This window comes from Ischnura elegans, chromosome 3 (genome assembly GCF_921293095.1).
Source record: "Ischnura elegans chromosome 3, ioIscEleg1.1, whole genome shotgun sequence".
Taxonomy (NCBI): Eukaryota; Metazoa; Arthropoda; class Insecta; order Odonata; family Coenagrionidae; genus Ischnura; species Ischnura elegans.
The window spans coordinates 94449569-94473569 of NC_060248.1; the positions used below are offsets into that span (position 1 = coordinate 94449569).

Consider the following 24001-nt stretch of genomic DNA (forward strand, 5'->3'; position numbering starts at 1 on the left):
GCACATATTGTTAATGTGATGTACAAGGCCGTAGTTTCCTATTGGCAAACTAGGCTTCAGCCACAGGCCTCCTCAAGATATGTACCTCCTCGAGGACCTACTTTAAACTCTTGACTTTTTTTTATATCCTTGCCATACTTTTTTCCTAATGATACCTAAATTACTCCACTAACTTTATTCTGAAACTTGAAGTTACATGATATACTAAGAAGACATGTTTTTTACAAGTAGCTGACAAGATCCAAATCATCTCTAACCTGGGAGAAAACCCACACGTATAAATATCTTCCATGACAAATAATTTCTTCATTGGTGCAAAGATCATTAACAAAATCTATTAACTACATCAACTCGAAGATGTGATCGTATTTTAACTTCTTCCCTTAAATCGCATGATATGTACTACAGATCAATAAGTTTCCCAAGAAATCTAGAGGCACTACTTCTGCAAAATTAATTGCACAAAATTTGACTCTCTACACCATTGTGTGTCATTCTAAGGCCACCCAAATCAAGCAATGTAACATAAAACTTATCTATGTGTTTACTTTTCAATCTGATAGAAATATTACAGAGAATACAACTTTTTAATTACCTTGCATCACCGCCCACTAGAAAAGAAAGTTTAGCTACTTAAATTTACTGTTTTCCCAACATTTTCTAAAATACTATAAAAAATTCCATGTGGGTAGCAAAATACTAGAAGAAAGGTGCAGTAAATCATTTCAATCTCCAATTGCACAGCCTTAAGTAATACAAAATGGTAGAGAAAGTAAAATTTTTCCCAAAGAATAACTGTAAGTGGGCCAACTTGATTGGGAAACTTATTTGACCAACTGTAAATACAAAGAACCTATTTAAATAAAATCAACAAGTTTCTCTACTTGAAATTTTCTCATTAATACGCTACCAAAGAATACAACTAGAAGTAGTGAATAGCCATAAGAAGGACAGTACAACAAAAAATGATGCTAAACCACAACAGCCCAAAAAAGGAACCAGAAGATCTACATAAATGCATTACATCACAACATTCAGAGATAAAAGTTATACTAATCTTCCAATAATCTGAATTCCATTATCTCTCTCTCAGACTCTCAAAAAAAAAAGGAAAAATGATGTTGGTCATGAAGTGGTAATCAGGTACAAGAGTGTGATTACATAGACACCTATATGACTGAAGGAACATATAAAGAAAAATACACAAAATGATTTCTAGTTACTTTATTAATAATCATAATATCTTAATTGTGAGCCAATTAATCCACCAGCAAATCTTAAAATATGAGTGGCAGCCTTATGCTACCTCCTATTCTTAACATCAGCTGTGGCTTGGTAATACTATTTGAAACCACAGAATATTTTACGGCTGAAGAGATCATTCACACAATCCACATCCACATTCAACGCAATCATCAATAGATAAATCAAAAATAACTCATGTCTTTTAAGAAATACCTTTGTACTCAATTTATACACTTAAAGTAGATTAATAGTACCGAAGTGACAAACTAATAGAAGTACACATGATCAACTAAGCAACATGAATTAATGAGAAATGAAAGACAGTTTTCTAACAAGATGAAAGAAGAGTGACAAAACTATAAACAGAACAGAGTAAATCTTGGCGCACTTCAGTTCGTGGCAAGCTCGGATTTCAATAAAATTAACACTTGGTGATGCCAGGAAAAGACAGTGAATGAGGGCTGCATAAACATACTACAACACTCGATTACATAGTCTTCCTACAACCCCAAGAATTAGATTCACTACAGATTATCCGAGCTTGGATGACGTCAACAACGAATAAAAATTGAGGTACAATAATAAATCAAGGGGAAACCTATAGGATTTAACTATCCATCTTCATCAACGAGGTAAAAAAATGAAAATGACTTTGGAGTGAACAGGAACATAAGATACAGACACAAAATACACACGAAGAACTTAACCAATGCACCGCACTAATCACAGGGGCTCAGTGAAGAAAACCAAGGAAACTGACACTTATTGATGTCCCAGAAAAGTTCTCAAAACATAGTCATTCAGAAAAGAAGAGTGAGTTTGAAGTCTTTCATAAAAGTTTGTCTTAATGTTTTAACGCACCAATTCAATTCAGAGAAGGCTTAATCGAAACTTAAAAAAATGGAAGTGGATATCCTGTGGAACTTTTCATTTCGTGAAAGAAAGAGTCCATCGAGAGTTGCGGGGAAGAAACGTATCGACACTTTCCGCCTTACATGGAAGTCGGAGTCCAGAAGTTCATTTCCCGCAACTCGGAGGGCTTTGGTTTGATCACTGTTACCTTGTGCACCACGACGTCGGCGATGGAATCCATGTGTGGTCCATTGCGAAATTCGTCGAGGGGCTTGCCGTCCGCGCCCCGGGCCAACAGAGCCGAAGTGGACTTGTTCCTCCTCAGCTCGGCCACTTTCTCTCCGCCCGGGACCAAGCTCAGCACATCTCCACCTTCCGCCTCCTCATCCTCCTCGGAGAACTTCCGTGTTTTCGCGATGGCACCTCCTTCCCCTGACCCCAGCAGGCGAGACAGGATGGAACCCTTGGAGAACCCCGAGTTGTCTCCCAAGACTGCAGGGGTGAAGTAGCGGTTGTGCGTCACGCTGCCCGGGGGTTGGCGTCGACCCGTCTTGGGCGAAGTCTGCGGGGTAGCGAGCGGACTGGCCGGCAGGGATTTGCTCCCCCGCCGCTCTCTGAGCCTGGGAGGCGTCTCCACGTACGCCTTGATTCCGCTGCTGATGACCGCCCCCGTCAGCTGCCCTGTCATCTGCTGTGCCACCTGAACGACGGAATGTCCGCACGACTGGTCTGCGTCGTGTGGGAAGCCTCCCTCAAGGGCCGGGGGGCCCTTACGCCGGAGAGCGACCACGGCGGGATCGTTGTCCGACTCGAAGCCAGGCGTCATGCCGCCTTCCCGAATGAACGGACCGCAAGCCGTGGTGTGCTGCGGCGCCGCGGTAGGTGGAGGTGGTTCGGAACTCTCCCTCGACAGCCTCTCTTTGGCCTCCAGGAACTCATTGATGCTGTTATATTTAGACTTCTCCTTGACTTTCTTCACTTGCTTAGGGTAGCGTATGTAAAAGAAGTTGTCGTCGTAGGACGGGGGAGAGAATGCGGTGTCGTCGAAGTCGTACCTACCAAAACATAAATATTCCTCACGTTAGAAAAAAACTTGGCACAGCTAAAAGCAACCACCAACCACCAAGGAAAAGATGAAATGGAACGTGCATTAGGTGCCAAGAAGAGTATAGGGGTTAGTCATCGGCTAACGCGAATTCATAACACGAGCGAGGGCTCTTCCGGAAAACTTGGCATATAATTTATGTAAGTAGGCCAATCCAATTTTCGCTCGCAGAACTCAATAAAATGAAGACCCCTTTCAAGGCAATATGAGGTGAGAGATTTTCATTTCTAATTACTATTATAAAATAAGACGGATCCAATAGGAAATATTCAATTGATTGAATTACCTTTCACCAGCCTTCTGCTTCATCCACTGTGGTATTGCCATTCCAGAGGACAGCGAGCGATCTGGTTCGGTGGACCCCATGATTACCAGTTAGTTGTCAAATTCCAAAAACCCAAGAAGAGTACACTGAAGGAGTATATGAGGTGACACAGCTGATGCAATTTGCTAAGAGATACTCTGCAATACTTCACCCATCTGGAAAAAAGCACGAAAATTGAATAATACTGGTATCCTAAAATGTCTTCCGTGTTGACAAAGGAGGGCTACTCGTATAACTCAACGTACACAAATTCTCCCCATATTTACTGGAACCGTTTAACTAAAACTCGTATCAACACAAACTGGGCTCCACTGTCAAGAAATAACACACGAATGCTCGGGGACGATCTAAGCATACCCTCCCAGCGTTACAACAAATAAAACAAACTCAAGCGCCATGAGATAAACACATGACCTTGTGCATCATTCAACGCTGACCAATGAGGGAAATTCTGATACATACTAAAAAATATATACCAATCAAATTTCATTAGAGCAATAAAAACAAAAACATGCCTCGTCTTTTAGTCACTGCTGAAGAGATAATCACGGACCCCATCCTTCCTGGTCTTCTCCCAAATGGACATACGACTCGAAGGAATTACGGAATTACTGTTATAGTCAATAAAAAGATATTTATTATTTTATCAGATAATACTTATTTAAATGCTACAATTCGCCACAAAATATTACAATAAAGTTTATTAGGAGTTATAAACTATCTATTACATTTAATTAAACTATATTTATTGATATACAGTCTTTAGCTTGACATTACATGAAAACATGGATGCCGCCCGGTCTGGAAAAGTAGTGAAATCTTTGCTAGCCCTGGGTTCTGGTGTTGTGGTTAGTCTATGTGCGTATTCAGCGTTTAAATATTGGAAGAAGAGAGATGCTAAAAGCATTGACGAGGGTTTTGAAGATGTTTCACGGGTAATTATCGAAATCGCTATATGTAAACCGTATGTTGGGAGGTGACATTGCCGTTCTGGAAGTTGTACTGTTTTCATTTAACAATTACAATTTTTTGTTCTGTAATTCAATGCTCATTTTTTGTTATTTTCAGCTCGAGGAAACCCCTGACAAGAAAATTGTCGTTCTTGGACTAGAAGGGGCTGGTAAAAGCACAATTCTTTCTCAAATCGTCGTGTCCCGCAAGAGCAATGAAGGAGTGATCCCGACAGAAGGTTTTGTAAACACTCGCTATCAAAAGGGCGACGTACCTCTTAGTATATGGGAAGGTAGGTTACAATGAATGGTTTTTGACAGGGAATTTTCATTCAATGACATTCTGAAATATGGTAAAATGATAAATAGTGTTTCGATGGTATCACTGCTGAGTTATTGTTTTTACACAGGCAGTACGCTTTATTGCATATTAATAACATGGTGCCTGTAATTTTTGAAAATAACTTTCATGCGTGCCAAAGCCTTTTTGAAATTAAACCATATTGTTTTTACATATTGATGAGAATCCCTATATCTTGTTGAGTTTAGACGTCGGATATTGATTAAGAATTGAAGTTAATTGCTGAGGAAGACATTTGCTTGTAAGAGCCATTAAGTTTATTGAAAATATATTATTTCAGTTGGCGGCAGAGAAAGCTCTCGACGGTATTGGGGTAAATTTTTGCAGGACACTGACTTATTAGTATTTGTCGTTGACGCTTCAAATCGATCCAATCTCCCCTTGGCCAGCAAAGAAATCAAGAAATTATTGGGAGATGACAGGCTCACTCAGGTGCCTGTACTTCTAATCGCAAATAAGCAGGTTAGTATTTATTTGTCAATCATTTTATGTAGATACATTTGGGTCAGGCAGGTTAATTATTTCAACTACTGTTTGAATTACATTTCTCGTTGTCGTATGAATGCATTGTATTTTAAATTCTTGATTCTGTTATTTTTGTAAAGTTCTCTTTTAATAATGTCGTGGTTGATGGGTTGGGTCTTTTCTTTCCAACCGCTGGTAAAAAATCAAGCATGGAATAATGATTCATTTATTATGAGTCATGTGTTAATTTATGAGTGAGCATTGTTCATGCTTGCGAATTGTGGCGCATTCAGTTAGCGTCAATGCTACAAACACAAGAATGCTGGTTGACTTGTCGCCAAATCCTTTATGTCTGAATTAAAATAAGGAGAAAAAAATTTCGATTGTTCAATGAGGGTTCAAACCTGAGAGAGGCCCCAATGGCCTTTGTCGGTGTATTTACACCTCTTGTGCTGAATTTAAACCTTTTAAACACTCTGTATACCCTGAATATTTGTACTTATTTCTGTATACTCAGTTCGTTTCAAGCGTGGTTTCACACTGCTATTTTTTTACGATGAAGATACTGGAGGTATATACTTGCACATAGTGCAACTATTTTGGACACTGACAATATCTGGATTTCACTGAATGCGATGGTGGTTGGCGTAACATGGTGAAACTCCTTCATGATGCACATAGGTTAAGAAAAGACTTAGCTGTTTCACAAAATAAATTATTATTTGTTTATTATTTATATACTTATTTTGTGAAACAGCTAAGTCTTTTCTTAACCTTTAGGATTTCACTGGTTGCAATGATGCAGGTCAGTACTATCTTTCCAGAATGAACATCAACACTTGGCTATTTTCTTTATGTTGGTCCAGCTGTCGGATACAAGACAGTGTCTTATTTCCAAATCTATTCCTTAATTTACATAATGGCAGAAGCTTAGTACTTTTGCTTTTGCTGCAGTTAGTATCTTTCAAACAATATTCTACTGTTAATTTTAATTTTCTCATCATCTTAAGAAAAATTTCTAGAGAACCACTGTGTTAAGTATCTAACAAATGTGTTTACATCGAGGCTTCTAATTGGAAATTCAAAATGCCCAGCTATACTTTAAAAGGGTATAGTATCTGGCACTTGATTTCATTTAAATTCAATGCAATATTTGCAGTTAATTGCTCATGATAAGCATGAAGGTGACCTATGTCAAATGATATTGACAAGATGGTTAATGCAAATGAGAGTGAAGATTTTCTCCTCCTTATAATTCCAAGGAAGTTTCCTCAAGTCCATTTAGTGAGACGCTGAATTGATCCTGGAAAAGGTTTGCTTAAATGTCCATTGTGATATCTTAAAATAGTGGTCAATCTCTTGAATTATAAAAAAAGAATGCCATTTCTAAGCACCCTTCTTTCTTAGGAATGAAAAGTTTTGTCTTAAAAAGTTGGTCTTCATGGAGAATGGGTTAGTAAGGGTTAATGTGGCTTTTCCAAAACTGTTGTTACCAAAAATTGACGTACTCAGCATCTCCTGAGAATATTGCCAAAATCCTTCCTGCCCCTTTTAGTCTTGATTCTAATGGATGTCCTACTTAACTGTGAATCCCTAATTGTCTCCATGTGTTATTGACTGAAAATTGTAGGGTTTTTCGTTTCTGTAAGAAAATCTTTCCTTTTCCAAAGAAACATGGTTTCCCAAGGTGAGGCCCACGTCACACTAATGATGGCATGGGATTTCTCTTCCAACCCTATCCTTGCCCAAAAGATATTATTTAGCTCCTAATTGCAGCGGCACTTTTTTCCTTCTGTTCCTTCCTCTCCACACCCCTTCCAAGGATGAATAAACGTATAGGTTCTTGTACTTGTTTCCTGGCCTTGGTGCATCGTACCTTCTAAGGGTGCAACCTGGGCCTTCATCCACTACCACCATGTGTATCAGCACAACTGTTCAGCTGAGTTATACCTCTTCCTGATTCCTTTTTAAATTTCCAAATAACTTGTGCACTAGCACATTCGATTATTCCTGCAACCATTGAGTTGAGATGCAAATATTTTTTTTCACTTAAGAAATGCCCTCAATGCAGATCTTGGTTCTTCCATAACATTGCAATGTTGTTGAAACAGGAGCATCATCAGCTGACTACTCTTGAGCAACTCTTTCCTTCTCGTGTTTTTTTTGTTTCAAATGACCCTTAATTCATCACAGCCAATACCTAATTGAACTTCAGGAGGCAGCCTGCCCTGGGCAACTTTTCCTCTTGCATCCTCCGTCCTCGAAATACTTCACTATATATGTAGTGTGATTCATGAAATAGTGTCTGAAGAAAACAATAACGCCAACTCATCTACGATTCCTTTAGGAGTTTCCAAGCACTTAACCATAGTGTTCTTCTTTTATTCTTTTCTCCTAGCTAGTGGTAATGACAAAATGACATTTCCTTTAATGTTAAAGGAGATTGTGTATTTGTTGAATAGAACTTTAAACATGTGGTAAATCAGGGTTTTACAGGTCAAAGGCAGCCAACCGAAACCTCATATCCCTTCCAATTAGTGATAGTGTACAAATTATATTTCATTTCCGTATCTTCACCAGTAGTCACGTTACTGGCCTTTGCTGCTAGTATTCCTGCCGACAGGATTATTTAATAGCTTTCAGGTTGGTGACCAATTAGTTCTGAGTTTTTGATGACATAGTTTGCTATTTTTAATTGCATTGGTTAGGTAATGTGTTTTCCACTTGATATATTGCAATTGTTAATTTTTTTGTCTGATTAATGGGAATAAAATTTAGGGATATAGCCACGGCCTTATGCGCCCAATACAAAAATATTAGTGAGGCATTGGATGGTACAGCATTTTTCGTATTCATAGCGTGAAATAACTCTTTAAGTTTATTTTTTATTGTCTTTCCATAAAATTTTGCCAAGAATATTAATGCTGTGGCAATGTGAATCAACTAGAGAGGAAGAATTGTTTCAAAACTTGATTTGCCTAGGGCTGCAATTTGGGGTGCAGAAAAGCCAAGTAAAGCATTTATTTGTTTTCAGTGTCATAAAAAGAAGATTTATTTAATAGATGGTTAAGGGCAATCCCTCCTGCTGGTGTGAAGAAAACTTCAGCCGGTCAGTCATTAATCAGAAACGATCAATTAAAGGAAACATTATTATGAATAATCGTGATAAGAAGTTTTTCCTCCCCACATAACATAGGACTATTATACATGCTATATAGATCTCAGTTTGCGCATTTCCTTTTTTTTATTAATAGCTGTTGTGGTAGCATACCTATTGAAGTGGCTTACAGGGTAGTAAGTTGATGAAGCGATCAATAGCAGTGGTGATAGTGTAAATTACGTTGCACCATGCAGTGGCGGATATAGAAAGCACTCAAGGGGGGGGAGCAAAAGATATATTGAGTTGCCTTTACTTTTATCGTGATAAAAAATAATCAAGTCACAGGCAGAGTAAAATAAAATTTTAATTAAAGTAATCATACACATATATAAGACAATGCCATCTTATGATATAAAAAAGTCACAATTGTGGTTCTGCAATGTTTGGCAATACGGCCGGACCCGCAAAGGAGGGGTGCGCGCCCCTCATCGGTATCTGCCACTGGCACCATGCGCTATGTTTAGAATTTCTGTTAATAGTTGCACCTTCATCCTTGAACTTATTGCATATCTTGAAATGTATGTTAAATGGCGTGAGAATTCATCTTAATTATTGAGATGTAGAGTGTCTGAGATCCAGGCTGAGAATTCCGTAACGTTTCTCTTAATTTTGGTTGCAGCATTTGTGACAAACCAATTACCACAGTTGTTTATTTTGTCCATAAATGCAAGTATAGCTGCTGAAAATTCCTTTTTATTACTCTAGCTTTTAACGAGGAAATTTAATGTTTATCGCAGTGAATTGGAACTGAAAATTTAGAATTATTTTTAAGATATGTAGAATATAAATGTAATAATGTTATAATACAATTTGATTAGCTCTTACCATCAAAAACGTTGTAGAGTGATTGAAAGGTTGTGAAAAAGTCTGGGGAAATATTTAGATATTTTTTGGGGAAAAGTCAGGTTATTTAAATTCAGGAACTTTTTTCAACACTGAAGATATCCATGCCATTATCAGTCTTGTTGAAAAAGATTTGGTGGTAATCAGTGTTGGTAAGTGATCGAGTAAAAGTAATCTGATTGCTCGTAATAATTATTTTTTACAAAATGAAATATTTTTGTAATTTAGGTACTCGTTACTGTGAAAGAGGAATCATTACTCTCTCACTTGCTTACTTGCTCGTAATCGACACTTACTTAACTGATTTCGCTGAGTCACCTAGGCTTACAGATAACTTCGAGTCCCTGAGTACCATACTTTGCTTGCTTAGGTTCAACCACTATTATGTAGTAGCCTACTTATGACGGGTACTAAGTATGGTAGCCCTTGTGTTCTTACACCAGTTATAATTTATTATTTAATTTTATTTAATTTATTAAAAATTAAATGTATCACAAGTTAAATTGCAATTAGCAATTTTTTATAACTCAACTATTCCACATTTTTACTGCAATATTCAACAGTTGTCTGTTGGTCTGTGTTGTGGAGAATCTTACTAGAAGTAATTGTAACTGAAATTTTACTGATAACTTTTTAAAATCAGTCATTTGTTTTGTAATTGATTACTTTTTGTACGAAGTAACTGTAATTGAGCTAGTTGCATGTTTCCAGTACTTATATGTACCCTGGTGATAATAGATAATTACATTCGAATGAAACCTGCTAAGAGCTCTCTTAACCCCATCCACTTCATTTTATTTTCTGAATATCATGCTCTCATCCTCTATTTATTTTTTCTGTGGTTCTTTTTAAATGGAATGGTAGGTAATGAATTGTTATGTAGTAGTTTGCAATCAATGTTGAGGATTAAAGTAAAAAGTGATAATTATTTCATATTGTAAAGTATCTTGTTAAATACGTTGAGGACACAGCTATTGCAACCGGTATAAAATCATATTACTCCTTCTAATGCATCGTATTTTATGAAATATGAGTTCTTTATATGCATTATTCATGTTTTAACATTGTTAAGCTGTTAAAATATGTATATTGTCCCCTAAATAGTGCTAAAATTATGATAATCTGGTGACGAGCTTCTCTCAACATTGCGTAATTTGGCATGGGAAGTTCATGACAAGCTAGGCTCGTTATTTCAGTGCAAGGGATTAAGTAGTTACTTTTGCTGTCCATGCACTTGGTAGTTTAATTGTGAATTGTAAGAAGTTGGCGAAATATTGGTTTTTCAAAGGTGATAGAGAAGTAAGGCATGATAAGAATTTTAATCACCAAGTTTGTGTTAGCCTAGCCATATCAAATGGGGTGGTTTCCTATTATTTTTTTATTGCCTAATTCGAAATATTATTAAACCTGGAGTACGCATTTCATGCTTTTAGATTTTTAAATGACGATATCTATTTTTTGCAATTAAATGAAAAGTGAAAATTTTCTTGAATGTAGGCTTTCCCGGAAAACTAGTCACAGGAACTCTTCTCTGGTTCTCTACCAGGGGCCATATTCTGTATTTCGTCGGTACTGCACCGATCGGTTTCCCTTTCAAGCCCACCGACTGGACATCATTCCGTACCAACAAGGGTTTCCTTACCGACGACGGCACTTTCAGCGATTCTGTAAGGTCGTCGGTTTCAAACCAGTCGGTACGGTTCCTTCTCCTTCCCAAACAGGGAAAATCCGAATATATCCAAAGTTAGAAGTCATCTAACATGTCTCCACCAATAAAAGAAGGGTAAAAACAAGTGAAGACTCATTGGCACAGTTTGTTGTCGTCGTTTTAAATCTTTTTATTTGTGGAAATAACGACTTATTGTTAGATTAAGAGAATCGATATTGGATAAGTTGTTAACAATGCTTATATAATGTGTGGTAGTAATTCTGTACCTACAGAATCAAAGGAAACAATATTACAACATCACTGTATAGTTTGTATGTGATGGAGATTGTTGTTGCTGGAATGAATTATTGAAACTATCCTTGAGATCGTAGTTTCTTTTTTTATGTATTGGTTCCGTATATTGCTATTTATTCATGATTTGGTAATATAGTTGTCATTAAGTAAGTTCCGTCTAAATGTTATCAACGGAAGGTTATGCCAGTGGCACCGTAGGAGACGAAAATCACATACCATGGAACGTGAACGTAGGATTCAAAAGCACATGTAAATGTTATATTAAGGCCGTTTTACACGGTACACGGAATTGCGCAGTCTGACGTACGTGTGAAGGCGCAATCAAAATTGCATCGTGTAAAGCGGTGAATTGCTAGAACACATGCGAGAATGCGTGGATGCGATACGGCAAAATAGCCCCTGTTCTAATTTCGTTCATGCATTCGCGCAATTCCTCGCCATTTTAGAAATTAATGTAGCTCTAACCTGCGCAATTCCGTGTACCGTGTAAAACGGCCTTTAGAGGAACAGGTAAGGAAATTTTCATAAAAATATGGAGCTGGGTGTAATTAAAAGAAGTGTAATGACGAGGAAGTAAAGAAATTGTGATTGGGTGAAATACATATATGTATAAGTTGTGCATTCCAAGTGAGAGAAAATGATAATATAACAGCAAAACTCATACTTACTAACAAATATCTTCTTTTATCATAAAGGGAATCAATGGCTGACCTTAAAATTAAACATAGTTGCCTATTACAAATGAAAGAAACTGATACCGTTGCGGCAAACTTCATATTTAAATAAAAAGATTTTATTTCTATGTCGAGAGAAACGCCAAATGATGATTGAGTGAAATAATAGTTGCCTATTCAGAGTGAGATAAAGTGTTAACATTGCGACAAAACTTATATTTAATCAAAAATATATTTTTTATGTCAAAGGAGCAAATAAATGATGATAGAGTGAAATAAATCCTATTACAAGGAAGTGAAAGTGGTTACATAAATGAGAGAAAATCATTATATGGTGGCAAACCTCATGTTTATTAGCCAATACATATCTTATATTTCTGTCAAGGTAATCAATATAGATGACACAGTGAATTATAGTGGCCTATTCGAAGGGGGAGCATTTTTTCTCATTATTTACTTGGTGATGAGCTAAAGACAAAATAAAACATACAATGCGCACCGGGGAGCTCATGAAACCCACTAGTCGGTGGCCGTACTGACACCTTTTTGCTGTCGGTACGGCTACCGACGATCTCCCGTCCTCGCGTCGGTGTCGCACTGATCGGGTTCATACAGAATCGCACCACTGCTTGCCGGGAGTCGGTGTGACGTCGCACCCGACGAATCGGTGCCGCACCGGTCGGTTTGGAGTTACAGAATACAGCCCTAGGTCAGATTTTGTATTACCAATGTTTTGATCCTTGACCAGCTCCTAACCCGGTATTTTGAGTATAATGTCAATATCTTCGCATCAACAAACTGGATAGTGTGGTCATGGTGGATGCTATGTTAAGTAATAAGCGATTGTTTTTGCTATCCTAACATGCTGTAACAAAACCATGGTCAGCCTCAATAAATTACCATGTGGAAATAGCAAAGTTGTTGATCCTTCTATTCCTGAGTTTATGGATTTCCACCAATTTAAGCCCACTACTATTAATCATATTAGATGATACATTGGGTAAGTAATATAGATTGTTTTGTTTTTTAAGTGAAGTGATTTTGAAATTTTTGAGGCTGCAATTTGGAAGAAAGGCAACAATATGAAAGACTCCTGTAAACCAAGTGAGCTAAAGAAAATAAGGTAGCATTTCTATATTTTCTTCCTAATTTTAAATGAAATCCTACTAAGTACAGTATGTGGTGAAAAAAGATCTATACATAATTAACTGGTGCAGTGGTTTTTGAGGGTGGAACCTTATTTTTCCTGCTGAATTGATGTATTGCATTTTTTCTAATGTCAGTTAGGTTTTTTTCCTTTCAAACAATGGCATTGAAGATGTTTGGGCCTCACACTGTGTAAGGTCCTCCGGATATCTCCTTCCGACTGCTCTCAACCACGGCAATTCGTATATATACCCCTTTGCCCGGGCATAATGGCATTGGATTCCTGAATCCCTGAGGATGATGGGCAAGTTGATCATCAAAATGTCGGAAGGAGATATGTAGGATCCTACCTTAGGATGATATCCGAGAAATCCTCAATTACCTTGTTTCTATTACAAATCCTATCTCCATATCTTATATATGTAGCAATAAGTAGTGAAAAATACTTAAGTTTTTGTTGCACCTTGTTAAAAAATATTTTATATAGCATTTAATAGTGAAAATAATCTGATGTTACATACGTATTAATTCTTTTAATGTGAAATTTTAATACTAATTGTTGTTATTTTCTTTCTCAAAAATTTTGCCTTACTATAATAATTACTGGCAGAGGTCATTTAATGATTATGTGTAACAATATGTTTCACAATTATTATAATAACACTATAATTTATTATAATAATATTGTTGCTGTGGCAGATTCCGACTTGGTATATAGGTACTCATTCCCATGGTTTTATGCTCTTCAGTGAATCAGCTGGTGAGAGGATATTTGCAGGCATTGGAGAGCATAATAGTTTGATTATGCTCTGTTGAACTAATTGTCCATTTGTGGAATTCATGTTCTAGGGATACTTCATATGCTTTGTTATAGATCATTTAGGTTAAAATATTAAGTGCTTAAATATTGGTTGTGAAGCAATTTTGTTTGATGATATCAAATCTGACTTCATTAGAATCTGTACCGCCAAATCAGAATTGGGAGTTAATGCTGATAGCATGCTTGCTGCCAATAATTTTCTTAAACCTGTGCAGTAGTGTCATAGCACATAATGGATGTCGAAATTCACACAGCCAAAATAAGTTTTTTAACCAGGTGATATTGAATTGAGGTTTGATCTAGGGAAGTATGTAATCACTTAACTAAAAAATTATATCTCTAGTGTCTTGTCATAATTTTTGTAAATAAGCCTTCTTTTGTGTAATGTCATCATGTTAAAAGAACTTTTTTAATCCGTTCCCTCAAAAATTGTTTTTATATAATTCTACTCTGTAAGTTTAAAAGTAAAATAAGTTTGCATTAAAAATATTATAATTCACCCTATTGGTAAGGTCCATATCATGACCATAGTCATGTGTGTAAAGAAGATGAAAAAAGTGTCAAACAAATGTAAGACCTCAAAAAGTGTGGCTATGTATATTATGTTGATTCTTGTATATAATAATATAGTGTCTATCATGATTTAAAAGCATTGAGTAAGCAAGTAATTTAATTCCAAATAGTCTCACTCTCAGGTGCAAAAATTCAAACATGGAAGGGAGACAATATAACAAAAAGATAACATTCATGTGACTTGACCAGCAATGGCTTACCCAGCCAAATACTGTCTCCTATGCCTCAAAGTAGACTCGCTACACTGATAGTCTGTTGGATACACTCCAAGAATAGTTGCTTCAATGAGATGACAGTCAAAATGATATATTGGTGGTGCAAATGGTGCAATACTTAATGGCAGTTTAGGGATTGGGGTTTGAATGTGTTCAAGTCAAATGATTTTCCGAACAAATTCCTCCCCATGATGTTTTTTATGTGATACTGTTTTGTTACAAAATCTGAAATTTCCTTACAGGATATCCCTGGTGCCATGACCCCCAAGGAAGTAGCGACAGCATTGGACATTGACAGCTTCCCTACTCTTAAGTCTCGTCTGAAAGTGTTGGGTACTCAGGCACTGCCTCAGGAACAAGATGCGCGTCATCCTTCAATAGTGGAAGTGGAGAAAGCACTGCTGACCATGAGTCAGAGTTGTTAGCTGTTGCGTTGTGAGTAGTGATGTGGCAGTGAGATGATAAGCGGAGTGATGGGAGTGTTTAAACAGAACAGCTGTAAGATGACAAGAGGATGCGGTCAATGCAGTTTTTTTTTGTCTCCACTTTGTATAGGTATGTGTACATATAACCTCACAGTTTCCCTGGGCTCAATCCCCAGACAAGAAGCCCGCTATTTTATTATAGCTCCATAAAAGTATTATAACTAACTTCATTCCGGATTATTTACGGAGGCTTCGGACGTGGATGAATACATTTACTCACGGTATATTCTCATTCAATTCAGGGCTATGCATTTTAAGTTATTTCTCTTCTGCTCATGTTAGTATGTCATTAATTATTCCTGGATGGAACTGCTTTCAATATGTGATCATTGTCATCATCTTATGCAATTTTGTGCATCCGGTAGGCTCAAACGTTTGACTGTGGTATTGATTTAGTGATATTTATTGCTGCCGTTCTTACCAATTAAAAAATTCATTTTATTGTCAAAATGCTATTGGTCTCAACGATTACTTATCTACTTCTTTTTTTCTTTTTAAATTGAAATGGGTAAATTCACTTTCCTCTGCCCCATGAAAGAACTTGGAATATGCCCAGTGCTTGTCATGTTGGCCGTAAGTTTTTTAGTGTGTGTGGTTTTTTCTAGGATATTTTGTCTGGCACTACATGTTTTGGCAATTCAGCATCTGTCAATGAATTGGATTTTATTGAAAAATTTAAGCTCTTATTGCTGGTAAAGATAGTCCTCATGTGTATTTTATTCTTTCATTTTGATTAGAATAACATGAGCTGACTTGTAGTCCTGCAACTGTGATCTCGGAATACATGACAAATGTTTTAAGAGGTTATATCTCATTTAGCTTGGAATTTAGGCTAGGCTATTTTTTACATAGCAGTTACTTTGTTGCTGATTTGGTTCAGGGATGAGTATTTTGTAGGCCAAATGCTTCGTTCCATGGAATAATTTTTTCTTGAAACTTCACCTCTGAACAAATGTTTATGTATTTATGTATGTGGTGCTCTTCAGTGTTGTCTTGGGTCAAAGGTGTGTTTTTGTCAACCTTATTGAAGCTTGTAGGTATTTCGCTGCTCTCTGATACTTAGATGGCACAGTCAGTGCATTATTGAGTTGATCCTGTACAACAATGAGAAAGGATTAGTGTTGTATCAAATGCTAACAATCAATGATTGAGCATGGAAGGGTTTTCAGTGAAAGTGCTTAAAATCAATTGCAAAGCCATGAGAATGAAAATACCTTGATTGTTCGTGCAAACCTTGCAAGTTTGGTGATAGGTTTGTAGAAACACATATTCATTCTAGTGCAAATCAGTATGAGTTATGTTTTTGAAAGTTTATGTTGGATATTGGGTCAAGTTTTACCTAACAATTTGGTGCACTCTTTGGCTAATCCATTTAAAATGTAGCTGTAATAGATGCCATCCTCATCTGTAATGAATTTCAAGATTATTCTGTTTTGTGCTGAATGAAACTTCACAAGAATGCCATTTCTCCCATTTTTCCTTGTGGTGAAAATTTTCTCTTTCACTATAAAGAGTGTAATAATTATGGAAGGTTGCACGAGAATAATTGTGCATTTGGCAAGTACGAGTCTCTCACAATGCATTTATGTATCCTAGTTAAATGAAATCTCCATCTCAGAGTGTCCTTTTTCCATTGGTACCATTGTGATTTGACTTGAATTTTTGTCTGTTGTGGTGAAATGTATTTTAGTGATAGTGTTTTTTTCATGTGTGCGTTTGATTTTATTCACTTCTGTGGGAACAATCATTTTTTCTCTTACAATTAATTTTATTCGGTTCTTTTTATTTTCGACTAATGGATTCTCATGTCTGAAGTCAGTACGTCATTTAATCCAAGTGTTTCTATTTTTTTACTCAAAACTTTACAAAAAGATTAATGATGATTACAATTTTCTGCAAGTCAGGTTTTTGGATAGTTTTCTTAGTCGATTATTTATTTGTTATATTGTTTGGATTGTTATTCTTTGTACATGCATATCCTGTGTAAAAGCTCCAGTTGACTCAGTCTACTCTTTTGTTGAACAAACAGTTTATTTTTATTTTTTTGATATATTATATTTATTTTTTCATTACATTTTAGCTCTCCAGTATCGTTTACAGTCTTCTCTTTCTCCTTTGCCTTTTGTGAATAATCAGTCATGAATATGATAAAAATATTTTGTCAATCATGATGAATATCCTTGGATTAGGGGACACACTGTGAATTATAAAACAACTGTTGATGCACATTGAACTGTAACAACAACACTTCTAACAACAAGACAACATTTCTGGTAAATTAGCATGCATTGCTAAGGAGCACACTTGCTTCATATCTACAGTTAATTGTGCATTTAGATATTCATTTCATCAGTCCCTTTAGATGTGTTGATCAGAAAGAAACTGGTCTCTTCTAGATGTGCATTTCTGAATTTCTGTTGGAGATTATGGTCACTTTTAAAAATTCACTTTTGCAAGTGTGGGTGTCAAATCTCACTGCCAATGTATGCAAACCATTCATCTGTGTGACTTGGATGATAATTTTAATGCATCTCATGTTAATTGTATGGCATTAAGATTTCACGAACTTAAATTTATCTTGCTTGCCACCTATTGCATATTTTATAAATTTTTATTAGCTTTTTGGCTCTGTCTTGATATGATATCAATTAGGGAGTTAATTTTTCAGCATTAATTCTTGAAAATACCAAAGTCATTTGGGGAGAATTAAATAGACTACAATTATGTTCTATTTTTTGACATTGAATACATATATATAGTCATCGTACTAGTTTATTTGAATATCTATCTGATTATTTCAAACATGAAGTGTGTAAAGTGGTGAAGTTTTTCATGTGGCAATTATTGTGAATGTTTCATTTGTTTTTATATTTCTCTGCCACACACTCAAGTGAAGGGGCTCATAGTTTTTGCAGATGAAAACCAATGTTTTCTAGTGGTCTTCTTGTTGCAATGGGCTGGCATATTAACTTATTTTTATATGATTGTCATAGGACAGCTAGAGTCACCTTTTGCTTTAGGAAGTGAAACTGAAATATTCATGGACTAGCTGATGGCCACGTAATGCCTTTATTGCCAAAAAATCTTATGATTTTAAACTCACCATTTTAATGTGCAGTGTATTGAGAAACCTGCAGCCCAGTGGCATTGGATGGTATAGTTCCAATTTCTTTGTGATTAAGAAGGTGCAACTGACTCAAATTATAATGCATGCCTTTAGAATATTTTATATCTTGAAATTTATTTGAATAACTTTATCGGCAGTGGCTGGCAAACTGATAGATTTGTCGATTGACGAGGTAGTATGTTACTACATGATGGGAATCATATGTAAACATTTGTGGGCAGCAACTATAGCACGTAGAAACTTAATGTTTCAAATTATGATGGCCCTTCAGTAAGCTTGGGTAAATGAATTTTCCATATGCTGAAGTGGCCCTTGGAGCCAAGTCCATTTGGGAATCTGTACTTCTTAAAATTTATTTTTCTTGGATGTAAAACACTGCCTTGCTCATAGTTATACAATTATTTTTTAAGAATTAAATGTTGGAAGTGGTACAAATTTGAGTACAAAGGTTAAGGTATGAGATTTTTTTTAAGCTTGCTTCCTTCTAATAGGGAATATTCTTGTGTGCCTTAGGTTTTCATTTCAATTGAGATTGTACATTTCATTTATGTTAAGGTGAGTAATTTAATGTTTTTTAGTTTGTTTTCTTTGTAATTAATTTTTGTACAATGCTTTTATCTTTTTGTACTGACAAATATTGAGCTGTGATCTGATTTTGGTTTGGTGAAGCTGTTGACTGATGCAACAGTTAAATAAAAATGTTAATATTATGGATCATTGTTTTCTTAAATGCTGGAAAATTCTCATGGTGTGTTACTTGATAATTCTTACCTTAGTTATGGGTTAGGGACAACTAGCATTTCTCTCCACTCCATGTGTTAACAGCTGTAAGATACAGCCCATTGCTCTCATAGTTTTCGATCCTGCCGCTTAAGGTACTTTTGAAACAAAATTGTCCAAGTATATTAAAAACTTTGAACTGAATTTTAAAGTAGTGTCAAGTACAAGAAGAGTTTGTAATAGCATGGGAATAATTTTGTGGGTTGCTTATTGATAGAGGTCTGTGAATTTCGCGAGACGCGATAACGCGAAATCTGTAAATTAAAACGAAATTTCGCGTTTTGTGCGATTTTAGGTGGATTAGCAAAAAAATCAAATCTAATGAGTCATAATCTATTAAAGCCTAAGCCTTCATTGTTTAACGCTGCCGACGTTCATTTTCTCTATCTCATTATGATTACAAGGTCAATTGGCTCGTTTAGTCTCGGGAATAACACATCCGCGTAATATAGCGCACTGTAGTGATTTCTCCGCCAAAATTTACCGTTAAATTTATCACAGCCTCTCTCTTCGATTCCCATGTATTAATCCTGAAATATTTAGAATGGGGCACTTTCTCACCTGAAGAATTAGATATTATGAATTAAAAATGTGCGGAAAGAAATCTAAGGTCATAGCAATATATATAACAGCATCTTCCTGTTTTTACTATCATTCATTTAATGAGGTAGATTTTCATGAAAACCTACGTTTACACAGGGTAATAATTGTTGGCAATATGTTGCTGGGATATGATAGTGGCATGTCTGGGCACAAAGAAACATTGCTGCATTACTAATTGATAAATTTCAATGGATTTTTGCATTTGGCATGGATTCCACTTGGAATGGAAAACATCGCTTGGCCCAACATAGAGGGAGTAATGGCTGGAACTCCTGTTGAAATGTTCTCTCTTGACATTTGAAACAAGTGCTTTGGGATATGATGGTTCTCCAACTCAAATGTAATTCTAAAAGTCCTTGCGCAAGTTTATTTCAAAACTTCCACATTGCTTTTTCTAAGTCTAGCAAAGCTTTTGAATGAGTAGACATTGTTCAAAATTTTTTAACTATAATGGCTAAGGATACAATAATTGAATATTTCACTTTTAAATTGTTATTCATGACTACTATGTGAACATATTATGTAATCTTCAGGTTTGAATTCGTAAGTGTCACTATCAAAGTAGGGGTTGGGGTTAATGTGGATGGATGTGATGGGAAGGAGTGGGTTTTTGCAATAGCTGAACATGGGAGGTGGGGGCAGAAGAGTATGAGTGGGGGGGAAGAGTATGATTGGACGGAAAGTTAAATATTTTTTGTGGTGGCTTCGAAGTGAAACCACATGCTCCAAGCTGCAAGTTGCCGTCACCACTTACCGGAAATCCAAGTGTATCTCTGGCAAGTTCCAGGGCGTTGAAGGGTTGGAGTGTCCTGTGCCCTTCCTTTTACTGCTGGTCTCAGCTTAGTGCGTTATCCCAGTTCAAAGCAACATGAAGGAGTGGGAAACGGGGGTGGGGTGAGTGCTTTGCATGATCGATTGTCCCAGGAAATGATAGGGGATGGAATGGATTGGGATGGGAATATCTGCTCATTAACAGGTGAGGCCTTATTCTGGGTGACAACGAGTGAATAACTAATAGAGTGGCTATATTAAGTATGCCACAGCTGTTCATATTTACCAACATTTCTGGCAGCCATCCACAAACTAAGTTGATGTGGTGATTTGTAAAAGTTTCATTTACCTCGGTTATTGTTAGTGTGCCCAGTAACCCAGTGATAAAAGTCATAATTCAATGGCCTACTCTGCCCCTTTAAAGGGGAATTGTGACAACAGATCATCGGTATTGCACTTGTAAAATAAACTTTGAAAATGAAAATATCTTGGTGAAAAGTGGAGTGCAGAAGATGTGAAGAGGAACTTCCTGGTGATGAAGATTTCATGTGGTGTAGGCATTGCTTCAGTAGTATTCCTTATGAATGGAGTGAAGGAGTCAACCTACTATGACAAATTATTTCCTCTATTAAATATAATGACCTTCTGGCAAGCTAGTTTCATTTCAATGGTAAATACAAGGGAAGAGATCAAGCAAGGGATGGTGTCACAGAGTTATATTGATTACATTTTTTATAATGGTAATATAGAAGGGGTTGAGGGTATCCTTGTTAAAATACAATCATCAGATCACTACTTGGTTGGCATAGACTTAAAACATTGAACAAAAGGTGATAACTTAAGGAATAGATTTTCTTCATTTGAGTGTACATAATAATGAAGGAGAGTAACTTTTAATTTTCCATCAATGATCTGCCCTACTCCCTAGGAGTACCAGCATCTGTTTGCTATGTTTCGATGGAATCAGACCAACTTTACCCCTGTTTACACAGTTGGAAAGGTTACTCTGCATGTGCAGCATTCTCCCCTCCCCAAAGGGACATCTGGGCAAAGTTACATCCGATGTGTGGTGTTTTCAAAGCGGAGTTTTATGCTATAAAGACAGCTCTAGAAGCCCTGTGTGACGACGGTGGCTCCTTTGTCATACGCTTGGAATCCCTGAGCTCGCTACAATCCATCTCTGGCCTCTCACCCGTGAACCCAATCATTCTAGAAATTCACTCCCTGCTGCTGACCCTTATGAGGAAGGGAGTTAATATTTGTTTTCTTTAGGTCCCGGGACATGAGGGAATAGCCGGGAATAAGAAAGCAGATGCTTTGACCAAGGAAGATCGGGATGACAAAGATTATGCATCGACGCTAGTTCTCTACGAGGGCCTGAGAGCCTCACTCAGAAATGCTGTACTGCAAAAGTGGTGGGATTCGTGGAGGACTCAGAATAATAACAAACTCTGTGGCATCAAGGGCGAAGCAGTAGCGTGGCCCTCCTCTTTCTGGATCAATCAGAGAGAGGAGGTAGTAATCACACAGTTGAGGATAGGGCACTGCCATCTGACTCATGCGTATCTCTTTACTGAAGATAAGGAACCTCCCCAATGCAGTGATTGTAGATGCCCATTAAGTATTCGACATATCCTCATAGAATGTGATAAGTATCGCGAAGTGAGGCGATGGATTAATCTAGGGAGAGACCTAAAATCACTTTCAGGGGACCACCCTAACAATTTAAATAATACCCCTCAGTTCATCAAGGAAATTAGTATTTTTAATAAAATTTAAGTTTACTCACCCATTTTACAAAGTCAAAATGTACAGTGGCTATCTTTTCATTCTATTTCCAATAAAATATCAGCATTAGATGATATAGTAGTGGTGTGAAATGACCTAGCCGTTGACGCATCCTAAATCACAATACATACTACTACTTTTAATTTTCCGTACATTTCTTGGCGGGGGTGGGTGGACAAAGGGAGGAGCGGGTGACGGGAGGGAGGAAGCAAGTTGTTAATCTTATGCACCAGCTGCCACTGCCTTGGAATGGAATGTGAGTCATAACCTTGGTAAAGGGCATTATCACGAGGGCAAAAGGTGACACGTTCCACGCAATGCTTTAGGGTCAATGTTTATGTCCCATTCAATTTTAAAGATTGAAACTAGGAATGGTCGGATTGGATACCTTGGATCCAAATATCTGCGGATATTCATCGGATACATCGGATCCAAAGTTGTGGAAGACATCGGATCTGGATCCGAAATTTTAAATAATAGCTTCAGTTAATGCAATGCCCGATAAGGGTGGAAAGAGTTCCGATTCTATCTTTGAATACACTGTCGCATGCAATTCTTGTTCTACTCATGGACCGTTTTGTTTGAAAGCTCTCGCAGAGGTTAAGTAGGAGAATTTCAGCCACGGAAAATAAAAAAGGCAAAATACGACTGGCACATAGTGTGACACTTCCCAAGAGATTGAACAATCATCGGGGGAAACTCTGCGCCAGGAATTTGAAAATGCTTATGGATCCGAAAGATCCGGCTCCGAAAATCAAGGATCCGACCCGAATCCGGATCCGAAAAAATCCTGGATCTGTCCGTCCCTAATTGAAACAATATTGTTTAGATAGATATTATACTGAATAAATCCATCTGAATAAATAATAGTGGATTCACCCATAACCTTGGATTTAAACCTGAGTCCTGGGAGAGTGATCGTTCCCATAAGTCTGCTGAGGTATAAAAAATGAGAGAGTAATTTCACCAAGGATGACCCTTTTGTTTTGCATCACAGATGGACAACTATAGTTTCAAATACTGCCATTGACCCAACCACCTAAATGAGAAAATCCCATCCTCGTTCAATCCATATTTCTGTCACTCATTATGTTCAATCTCTGACTCTCTTGAAAAGCAGGTGGTTCCAAAGAAGTGACACGTGTGTATTTACTCCAAAATAAAGCCAATTGTAGTTTTCATAACAATGCACTCATAAATGTTGAGTTGTATTGACAAGCATATGCAGGACATCAGTTAGTTCAGGTTTTCCTAGTTTTACAATGTTATATTTTAGTTTACAGACATTTCTCCACTGATAAAATTCTACTGTAAACAATTGGCATGGTATTTATCACAAAATTCTCATGTCAAATCGGATAAATATAGTGACTGACACTGTTTTTCTATCTTCATCAGAATGAATGTCACTGGTCGTTTCGGGTAGTCTAGAGGAGAGTAAATATCAATGCAGACGCTGTGAAAGCATAGCCACAAGAGAAGTGATCTTGGTACTAGTGAAAGGAGTGAAATAAATTTATTTTCTATCATCCACGCTTTTCAATGAGGTATAAAATAATTGGGGGGTTTACCTGAAGAGGCTCTGCATTTTCAGGGGTTTTCATTAGGAGGGGATAGACCTATGACTTCTCAGATTAGCCTAAAGCCACCACGTGCAGCCATCAGGTTCTGGATGCTGAGTTGGCTTCTAGATATAAAGGGTAGCTCCGAGATAAGCAAGTTCACTCATCCAGTAAGCAGTCATGGGCAA

General features: G+C 37.0%; 2 protein-coding genes across 2 annotated transcripts; one reads left to right on the forward strand and one right to left on the reverse strand.

Annotated features, from left to right (window-relative positions):
- Positions 1-1209: 1209 nt before the first annotated feature.
- Positions 1210-3983, reverse strand: LOC124156162. The gene is made up of 3 exons (XM_046530519.1): positions 3773-3983; positions 3489-3682; positions 1210-3152 (listed from the first exon to the last, which is right to left on the reverse strand). The coding sequence occupies exons 2-3, from the start codon at positions 3566-3568 to the stop codon at positions 2237-2239; spliced, it is 996 nt and encodes a 331-aa protein (XP_046386475.1). The 5' UTR covers positions 3569-3682; positions 3773-3983; the 3' UTR covers positions 1210-2236.
- Positions 3984-4042: 59 nt separating this feature from the next.
- On the forward strand, positions 4043-19019 carry LOC124156163 (ADP-ribosylation factor-like protein 3). Its single transcript, XM_046530520.1, has 4 exons — positions 4043-4462; positions 4596-4770; positions 5119-5300; positions 14940-19019. Exons 1-4 carry the CDS (start codon positions 4313-4315, stop codon positions 15120-15122), a joined length of 690 nt encoding a protein of 229 aa, XP_046386476.1. The 5' UTR covers positions 4043-4312; the 3' UTR covers positions 15123-19019.
- The last annotated feature ends 4982 nt before the right edge of the window (positions 19020-24001 follow it).

Excerpts from the sequence above, each read along its gene's own strand:
- LOC124156163 (XM_046530520.1), top strand. The coding sequence starts at position 4,313 with ATGGATGCCGCCCGGTCTGGAAAAGTAGTGAAATCTTTGCTAGCCCTG. Across the intron at positions 4,463-4,595 it reads GTTTTGAAGATGTTTCACGG|CTCGAGGAAACCCCTGACAA; the intron begins GTAATTATCGAA and ends TGTTATTTTCAG. Across the intron at positions 4,771-5,118 it reads ACCTCTTAGTATATGGGAAG|TTGGCGGCAGAGAAAGCTCT; the intron begins GTAGGTTACAAT and ends ATATTATTTCAG.
- LOC124156162 (XM_046530519.1), bottom strand. The coding sequence starts at position 3,568 with ATGGGGTCCACCGAACCAGATCGCTCGCTGTCCTCTGGAATGGCAATA. Across the intron at positions 3,153-3,488 it reads AAGCAGAAGGCTGGTGAAAG|GTACGACTTCGACGACACCG; the intron begins GTAATTCAATCA and ends ATGTTTTGGTAG.